General features: G+C 39.1%; 1 protein-coding gene across 1 annotated transcript in view; it reads left to right on the forward strand.

Annotated features, from left to right (window-relative positions):
* BLM (BLM RecQ like helicase) overlaps positions 1-9650 on the forward strand; it is a 125847-nt gene that overhangs the window by 79188 nt on the left and 37009 nt on the right. Inside the window, exon 13 of the mRNA XM_004708093.2 lies at positions 8654-8760. Within this exon, the coding sequence (XP_004708150.1) occupies positions 8654-8760 (107 nt within the window). The remainder of the gene's footprint in view (positions 1-8653; positions 8761-9650) is intronic.

Below are 9650 nucleotides of genomic sequence, written 5' to 3' on the forward strand. Positions count from 1 at the left end.
TGTAGCTAGAAGTGTAAATAGTGAAGCGGATGGGTCAGAGAGAGTACTACAAAGCAAGTGGGCCCCTTAGGAGGAATGCCTTTTTTCATTTTAAACATCTTTACTGCGACATGTCACATACCATTAAATTTTACTCATTTAATGTATACTATTTAACTAGTATTGTGCAGCTTGTACTACTGTTTCATTTTAGAGCATTTCAGTCCACTCCAAAAGAAACCCTGTACCGATTAGCAGTCAATTCCCATTGCCCCAAATCTAAACAGCTCATATTATTTTCTGTCTCTCTAGATTTGCCTGTTATACACATTTTATATATTTGACTTTTAAAAATCAGGTTGTTTTTTCTAATTTTATTGTTTGGGTGAACTTTATAGAGTAAAGTCCTTGAATTTAACTGAACTGGCAGATAGATCCCTCCAAAAGTCATGCTTTGATTGGACTTTTTAAATTTTTCTTTTAGTTTTAGGCACCCCAATGAGACTAAGACAAGTGTTGTGCCAAGAGAACTTGTTTGCATCCATCCCCAGACTGCAGAGACGGGTTTAACGTGACATAAATCCGTGGATGTATGAACTGGAGCCCTAATAGCTATACTTTTGACTTAACACATGTATGTCAGACATGTTATTGTCTCTTTCATGTAACAGACTTTTCAAGGCTCATCCATGTTGTTACATATATTAGTGTTTCCTTTTTTTTAAATTGTCAAAAATATTTCAACAGAGGGATACTCTATATTTTATGAATCCATTCATCAGCCAGTGGACCTCTAGGAAGATTGTTTTCAGAATAATACAGTATCTTTTTCATATAAGAATTTTCATACACATTTTTGCATAGGCTTATATACCCTAGACTGTGGAGTGGAATTTCTGGGTCATTAGGTAACTCTGTGTTTAATCTTTTAAAGAATTTCCAGACTGTTTTCCAAAGCAGCTGTACCATTTTACATTCCCACCTGCAGTATATGAGGCTTCCAATTTTTCCACATCCTTGCCTACACTTGTTATTGTCTGTCTTTTGGATTACAGCCATTTTAGGAGCCACGGAGCGATAGATGAGTGGCATCTTAACAGGCGAAGTGGAAATTAAGGGCTGAAGTTTCTGACACAAAGGTCTGTAGATCGGGCCCAGAAATGGCGAGTAGTGCATCGGATAAATAGAGAAGGGAGAACTCTCACGAGAGGGGTTGAGGCCAAATCATGGAGGGTCTTGCAGGTCCCCAGAGTAAAGTCTTTTTGCATTTTATTCTGTAAATATTTTGACCTGAGCTATGACGTAATCAGAATGATAGGGTACAATGATAGCCCGCTAGTGAATGGAAGAGGGGGAAGTGGGGAAACAAAAGATTGGAGGCACAGGGCAGCTTCTTAGGAACTGACTGGAGAGGGATGCCCATGGTGAGGACAGAGTTGAGAGAGGGCAGAGTTAAGTGAGCGATCCCGGCACCTGGTTTCAGTGAGTAAGGTGGGCACAGTCAAAGCTGACACTCTAGTTCATGGGCCATAACCAAACATGAGACTGGACAGCAGAGAAGAGAGGGAAAGTAATGAATTTGATTATAGATAGGTGGCACTTGGGATGTTTAACAGATAAAAGAGATATTCAAATTCTCTACTTTTTTTTCTCCTGGTACTGCCCTAGAGAATTATGAAAAACGTACCTCTTCTCATAGCTTTAACCTGAGACCTAAAATGTTCCACCGTAAATCTAAGTAGTTAAAGAGAACGTGGCCTTTTGTAAACATTGACGTTTTTTTGTGTTTGGGGTTTTTTAAAAATCACTTTATTGGGGGCTCATACAACTCTTATCACAATCAATACATACATACATACATTGTGTCAAGCACACTTAAACATTTGTTGCCATCATCTTTCTCAAAACATTTGCTTTCTACTTGAGCCCTTGGTGTCAGCTCCTCATTTTCCCCCTCTCTCCCCTCTCCACCCTCCCTCCCTTGATAATTTATAAATTATTATTTTTTCATATCTTACACTGTGATGTCTCCCTTCACCCACTTTTCTGTTGTCTGTCCTTCAGGAAGGAGGTTATATGTAGATCCTTATATTCAAGTTTCCCCTCTCTACCCCACCCTCCCTGCACCTTCCCATTATCGCCACTCTCACCACTGGTCCTGAAGGGATCATCTGCCCTGGATTTCCTGTTGTTTTGTTTTTTAATCAAAATTGTAGCCTTATTCTTTCAAATGTCCAGTAAATAATAAATATGGTAGTGAGTCTATATTCACTATCCTCCACTTCAAAAACATATTAAAAGTGTTTAAACTCTTTAGCAGATTTTTTTTCTTTTTTCTTTTCAAACTCATTTTTATGCGTGAAGTCTTGTTGCTAATCCCATATTTACCTATAACAGAAATATGCATATAAATTAAAATTTGTTTTTATACCAAAATTGTCTTTTGTATTATCATTAATATCAGTACTCCATAATTGATCATAACAGCTTAAATATATTTTTAAAAATAATTGTTCATCATCAGCTTTGAGACCGTCTCTCTTAATGAAATAGAACTCTCCCCCCTCCTACTCCCCATTAATTCACATCTTTGGGTGAATTGAGTTGGTTCCTGCTTTTTATTTTTATAGATGTAATCACTGAGTAAATTGCTCATATAAACACGTAGATGGGAATGGAAGGCATTTTATTGTAGCAGTAACACTCAATTATTTGAATTCCTTCTGACGTATATGCCAAAAATTACATGACTTGTCATCAAAAATTATTTTAATGATCTGTCAGCTGACAGCACATCAAGGTCCTCCAAATTTTGTGGAAAGCAAAGAACTTGTGGAAACTATGCAACCAGCAAAATAATTCACTGCCAGGTCATTAGTGTTATTCACTTTTCTTTAGCTGAGAAATACACCCAAAAAAGTTTTACCGAGACTTACTTAATGACTATTAAATTTTTTTGCTACTCTTTCACTTAGAACAACCCTGTACCCCAATATATATTCAAATGGGTTAGGGAAAGCACATTGTTCATTTCAGTGCTCGCTTTCTAATTACGGTAAGCATTTTTAACAAACTACCCTAATTATATAGTAGGCTTTAGATTTAAGCTACCTCCATCAGGTGATTCCAATGCATGGTGAGTTTCCCAACTCTAAATCTTCCTGGGACAAAAAGTTTGTCACTCTCATCTGTGCAGTGGTTGGTGGATTTCAACTGCTGCAACCTTGGATCTAGCAGCCTGGTGTATTTCCCACTATGACACTAGGGTTCGTGTTAAATCTAGTTTTATCAAAACTTCAGAACTGTAGATTTAGCTCTCAAATAATGGTAAATGTCTACCATATAAACTAATCAGCAATTCCAGTCTTCATTGCCAAAACTTTTAGCTAAATAGACTTTTTATACTATAAAAAAGAGGACTCTTTATTATTATTATTCAAATAAACTTTTAAAGACATATCTCCATTATACCTTTTTCATTTCCAAAAGTAACAAGAGCTTGAGTCGATTCCATTTCCTCAAAATCACTTTAAAATAGCATGAGTTTTAATTTTACTATTTTATTACTGTGTTAGGCAGGTTCTCTAGAGAAACAAAACCAGGACTCTTATAATTCCATATACATATACAAGGATAGGTTTATACAGCGAGAGAGACTATAACAGCTAATTAGTCCACTCAGTAGTCCAGAGGGCTCAGTACAACTGACTTTTGTGGAACACTTAATATACTGAAAGTCCTTCAACTCATGAGGGCTTAGTCTAAGGAAGAGGAAGCAGACAGCTGTCTTCCCTCAGACAAGATGGACAGAGTCTACCTGCAGGCAGCAGGGTGAGTCAGCAACAGTCAATAGCTCGGGAGCTTAGCAAAGCAGGCCCTGATGGGACCTCGAATTCAAGCATGGCAGAATGGTCCACCAGCCTCAAGCTCAAACAATATACGTACCAGCCGGGTGGTGAAGCAGGTCTAGAAGGAGCCTCAAACTTAAGAGACATGACCCGCAGGTTGGCTTGGCCCACAAGTTATGCAGCAAACCCTTGAGGCTTGTAGGATCACCAGAGAGCAAGGACCATGGAGCAGGCCTTATGGAGCCATTTATTTCATTGCCCTCTAATCAAGCTGCAATCTGATTAAACTCCGCCCACACAGTCCTGTTGGCTGAGTTAGCATGATAAACCTATCACAATTACCTAACCTTTGTAATGGAAATAGAAACATCTAATACTCTTTAAAGTACAGTATTTTAATGTCCCAGCCTTTTGTTTGGCTTTGTTTTTCTTTTATACAAATCTTTATTGAAATTTAATTTCCAAAATTTCTCTATTTAAAATGTACAGCTCACTGGCTTTTCACAGAGTGTGTAACTGTCCCCATTATCTAAGTTTAGAACATCAGCCCCAAAGAAGCCCCGGGCCCATTCATCATCCCTGCCCATCTTCCCCAGCTCTGTGTGCTGTCTTCTTTCTCAGGCTGTGTTCAAGGGTCATCCACGTGGTAACACGTCTCACCACTTCACCCTTCTTATGACTGAATAATATTCCAGTGTGATGAGTATGCCACACTTTTTCTCATTATTGTTTGGTAGATAAAGCTGTTAAGAACGTTTGTGCACAAGCTTGCACCTGGGCATGTGCTTTCCGTTCTCTTGGAGTGATACCTCGAAGTAGAATTGCTGGTCCTGTGGGAGCTGTGTTTAACTCAGTGTCCACAGTGGTTTCACCATCTTGTGTTCTCGTCAGCTGTCTGTGAGGTTTTCCTATTTGTTTACATTCTGACCAACATTTTTCCTTGGCTTCTTTTGATCCAAAGCTTTTTAAAAAATATTGTTCTGAAATGAAAGTAGAGTCTTAAGTGTGGGAATACGATGGGAAGTCCACTCAAATGCAGTCATTGCTGCATCCCTGTGGGTACAGAAGCTCAGTCACTGCCCCAGCTTCTGCCCAACTCAGCTCAAATCAGTTCTGGGGCTGTCTTGTTCCTTTGTGCTCACAGGAGATTCTTTTCCAAATGAATACTTTTATTAGTGCTACCATTTCCTTTGCCATAGCAGGGAATGCAAATAACGAACTGAGAATGATCAGAATAGTCCGCGGTCATATGTTCCTTATCTACCCCTCTTTTGCCAGTTTCCTTGACCATGTTCTGATATTTCAAGCACTAAGAGAACTCTGAGCATGTTGTGTACAAATGTGTCCCAGAGAAATAACATCACACTATTGTTAAGCCACAGTTTCTTAAGCCTCGCAGGAGTAATGCATCTATGACAGTAGGGATGAAAGAAACAACTTCATTCAGGTTAAAATCTTCTTGCTCCCACAGCCTTGTTCTCTGTATATCTGAAGTCAGAACATCCCCCAGAAGGGCTCAAATGTCTCGCTGCCGATGGTGTATTTCACCTTTGATAGCAACCTGTAAAACACGTAAAAACCTGAAACCCCACTAAAAGTTTCTGGTACTTTGCGTAAAGAAAGCTTCATCCTGTTGCCTTTGAGACGATTCCAGTGCCTAGTGATGTGTACAAAACAGTAGAACTGCCCCGTGGAATTTGCAAAGCAAAAATCTGTATGAGAGTAGACTGTCCCGTCTTACTCCAAAACCATGGCTAGTGGGTTTGAACCACCAACCTTTTGAGTGTCAGCTATGTGCTTAGCCATTATATCACCTGCATTAATTCTTAGTTACCCAGTGCTGCTATAACAGAAATAACCATTATTTTCATAATAAATGAACTTATTTTAAAATGAATTATCTTCTTAGTTTCAGAGGCTAGAAGTTCACATTCACAGTGCCAGCCCTAGGGAAGGCTTTCTCTGTCCGCTCAGAAAGAAGTCCATAGAAAGAAGTCCATCTCTTCTAGCCTCTGCTCCTGAACGATCTTCATGGGGCTTGTCAGCACTCTTCTCCCATCGCTGCTGCTTAGCTTGCTTGTTAAATCTCTTGGCAGGATGTCTTGATTGTGAGTGCATTCTCAGACCAGCTTTAGGAAAGTGCCCCTGGGAAAAAGGAGAATCTGGACATTAATTCCTTTCACATCAGCTTTGCTCTTAGAAAGCAACATGTGCCCTCAGGAAATCTTTGTGAACCCATAGGGATGTGCATACTCTAAATTCAGACCTGTGGTCTAAGCAAAAGTTGGCATGTCGTTTAAGACCTGTCAAAAGGGGTCTAAACTGAGGCATACGTTGAAATCAGTGGGAGTGATATATAAATGCTATTTAACCGAAATGAGGAGGCTCCTGAATGAGATCATACAGAAGCCAAGCATTTGAGGAATGGCACTCACTTAAGGAATTAGCAAAGGGAGAAGAGAAATCAGAGGTATAAGAAGAAAACTGCCCCCAAGGGCTCAAGTAGAAGGCAAATGTTTTGAGAATGATGATGGCAACAAATGTGCAATAATATACAACAAATGTACAAATGACACAATGGATGGATGGATGGATTGTGATAAGAGTTGTATGAGCCCCCAATAAAATAGTTTAAAAAAATGTTTTGAGAATGATGATGACAACATATGTGCAAATGTGCTTGATACAATTGATGTATGGAATGTTATAGGAGCCCCCAATAAAATGATTTATTTTTTTAAAACTGTGAAAGTACAGTTATTAAGTTATTAGAGCTTAACAGAGGGTTTTCTGTCCCCACTTTTAAATTTTTTATTTTAAATTGGGTGAAGGCTTACAAAGTAAATCCCTTTCCCATTCAACAATTCATAAACATTTTGTTTCATCTCATTGATTGTAATGCCCACCACTTATCCCACTTCCTCTATTCCTCCCTCCTTTCTAACCCTTCTGCACTTGCCTTTGGATCTCAAATGGTTGCTTATTCTAAAGCAGTGGTTCTCAACCTTCCTAATGCCACCACCCTTTAATAATTTCTCATGTTGTGGTGCCCGCCCCCCCGAACCATAAAATTATTTTCGTTGCTACTTCATAACTATAATTTTGCTACTGTTATGAATCAGGCGACCCCTGTGAAAGGGTCATTCGATTCCCCAAAAGGGGTCGCGACCCACAGGTTGAGAACCGCTGTTCTAAAGTGTACCTCCCTAGAGTTTTTGTTCCACTTATATAGGCTTTTCTGTTGTTTGGTTGAAAATTGAGCTGTGGGGATGAGTTCATTTTCAGTCCTCAAGGATGAATCCCCAGAGTCCCGCCGGTCTCTGTCCAACTAAGCCTGGTTCTTTTGATGGTTTATAGAGTTTTGTTTTATATTTTTCTTCCACTTTAAGCAGGATCTTCTAAAGTGGTTCCTTTCAGAGCAGATGGTAGTGGTATCTGGACACTTCTTCTCCAGTTGTGGAGTCTGATGTTTGTCCTTTGAACTAATTGGTTCCATGTGTCTTCGCTTTGTTTTCATCCAAGTCGGGGAGAGGCCAGTAGTGACACCTTAGAGGGCTGCTCACCAAAATGGTAGAACATTGTCTTTGTGGTCTGTGTCATGCCGTCTGCCCTCGGTGTCCCCTTGGTAAAGAAAGCCCAAATGTCCAATGTTTTGTTGCAGTGTTTGCCACAGCTAAAATCCAACAGCAAATAAAACTAAATGAAAGAAAAGTGAGGGGAGTATTATAGTGTTCTTGACTCGCTGGCGACCCTCCATAGTCCCAGGTGCCAACTATCACCTATCCACAGGGAGGAGAGAGAGCCAGTTAAAGTACGGGCACAAAGATACTGGTGGCTACATTGACAGAAAGGAACAAAGAGTACACTGTAAATTGCAACAAGGGCGGTTGCCTGTGTGTACAGGGGTTAGGAAGCAAAGGGAGGAGAGATGGGGAATAAGAGCACTGGGATGAGTCCAGCTGTGTTGCCACCAGTGGGATCAACTCCAGTTTATTTCTGGAGCTACAGAATGCTGGGGGGGGGCAGTAGTCATGTTCTTGAAGGGACTGCTACAGACAAGAAGGCCGCAAAACAGGCAGCAGTGATCTTCCAGCTGCCCTGGGCCTGGGCCTTTTTCAGATCTCAGTCACAATGGCTCCATGGCTCTTCGTTGTTGGTTATCTCAATTGAAAACATTCTGTTATTGGTACAAGTCTGTCTCCCTTGGCTGCAAAACTATCCATGAATGTGGTGGATCAGACAGGTGGCAACATTAAGAAAATTTCATAGACTCCAGCCAGCAACTTGAGCGGCTGGGGTCTGGGGGCTTAGGACCGTGGTCTCGGGACAGTTCTCAGGAGTCATGCATTCTATGACAATAGAGATGAAAAATGGCCGCATTAAAGTTAAAATCTTCTCACTTACACAACCTCATTCTCTGTATGTCTGAAATCAGACCATCCCCCAAAAGGGCCAAAATATCTTGCTGCTGATGTTGTATTATATTTATTATATTATAATATATATAGTGTATTATTTATTATATACGTACTCTGTTGGGCTACTCACAACAAGGCCAGCAATTGGAAACCACCAGCCACTCCTTGGGAGAAAGACAAGGCTTGCAGGGTTTACAGTTTCAGAAACCCACAAGGGACACGTCTTCCCTGTTCTGTAGGTTCACCACGAACAGCATTGACTTGGTGGCAGTGAGTATATGTAAGTGACAATATTCAACTGAAGATACTTTCTGTTTGCATTGGGGAAAATGGGTGTTTAATTTTTTGAAAATGACTATAAATATATTTTCTTATAATACTGAATTTCATCTTTTGGATTTCTTTCAGGTTTAGCATGAGTTTTAATAGACATAATCTGAAATACTACGTATTACCCAAAAAGCCTAAAAAGGTGGCATTTGATTGCTTAGAATGGATCAGAAAGAATCACCCATGTGAGTATACCATGTGACTTATGCCTAGAACAGATGTCTTTTTAATACCACAAGAGAATATGTAATGTTGCATATTAAACATTTCTTTTCTCCATTTACTAGCCTTAACTTGCTATTTATAGAGCAGAGTATTAACAACTCTTTCAATTCTAGAAATTGTAAAATCTCATTTGGTTTGATGACAATAAACCCTAATAAAAAAATATGTTAAATACTCCCTCAAACAAACCTACATTCTAATTCTTGGTTTCAGTGTCTTTTTCTCTGGCTTTTATCTGAATATGAATTATACAGTTCTTTGCTTTTATGCCTTTTCTCAACTGTATGTGCTGTTCATCAACTTATATTAAACTAAAATGAGGTTTGGAAATTCATAGTTGTTTTCCTTGTAACCCATTACCCACCTTCCCATGGAGAAGTTTCTTGTTAAACATTCATATATTTTGAAAATTTGAAGACATGCTTTTTTGAACACATCAGATCATTAAGAGACATACCAAGAAAAAGTCGGTAATTCCCTTCCCAGGATCAGCTCTGCAAGGTTGCAAATGCACATTGCTTAATGTCTGTGTGCCTTCCATCACAGAATTGATTTGTATACTTTTGTTTTCTGATTTTTAAAAGAGCATACATTAAAAAATAATAAATATGCTCATTGAAAAGATTTAGAAAGCAACAAGAAGATAAAACAAGATAAATCACTCTTAAGATAGGTCACTATTATTATTTTATCTTATTTATAATAGTTTTTTATGCCTTTTTAAAAAAAAATCCTTTTATTGGGGGCTCGTACAATTCTTATCACAATCCATACATACATCCATTGTGTCAAGCACATATGTACATTTGTTGCCATCATCATTCTCAAAACATTTGCCTTCTACTTGAGC

This window comes from Echinops telfairi, unplaced genomic scaffold, assembly GCF_000313985.2.
Source record: "Echinops telfairi isolate 266 unplaced genomic scaffold, ASM31398v2 ScPeMD7_7;HRSCAF=31, whole genome shotgun sequence".
NCBI classification, from domain to species: Eukaryota; Metazoa; Chordata; class Mammalia; order Afrosoricida; family Tenrecidae; genus Echinops; species Echinops telfairi.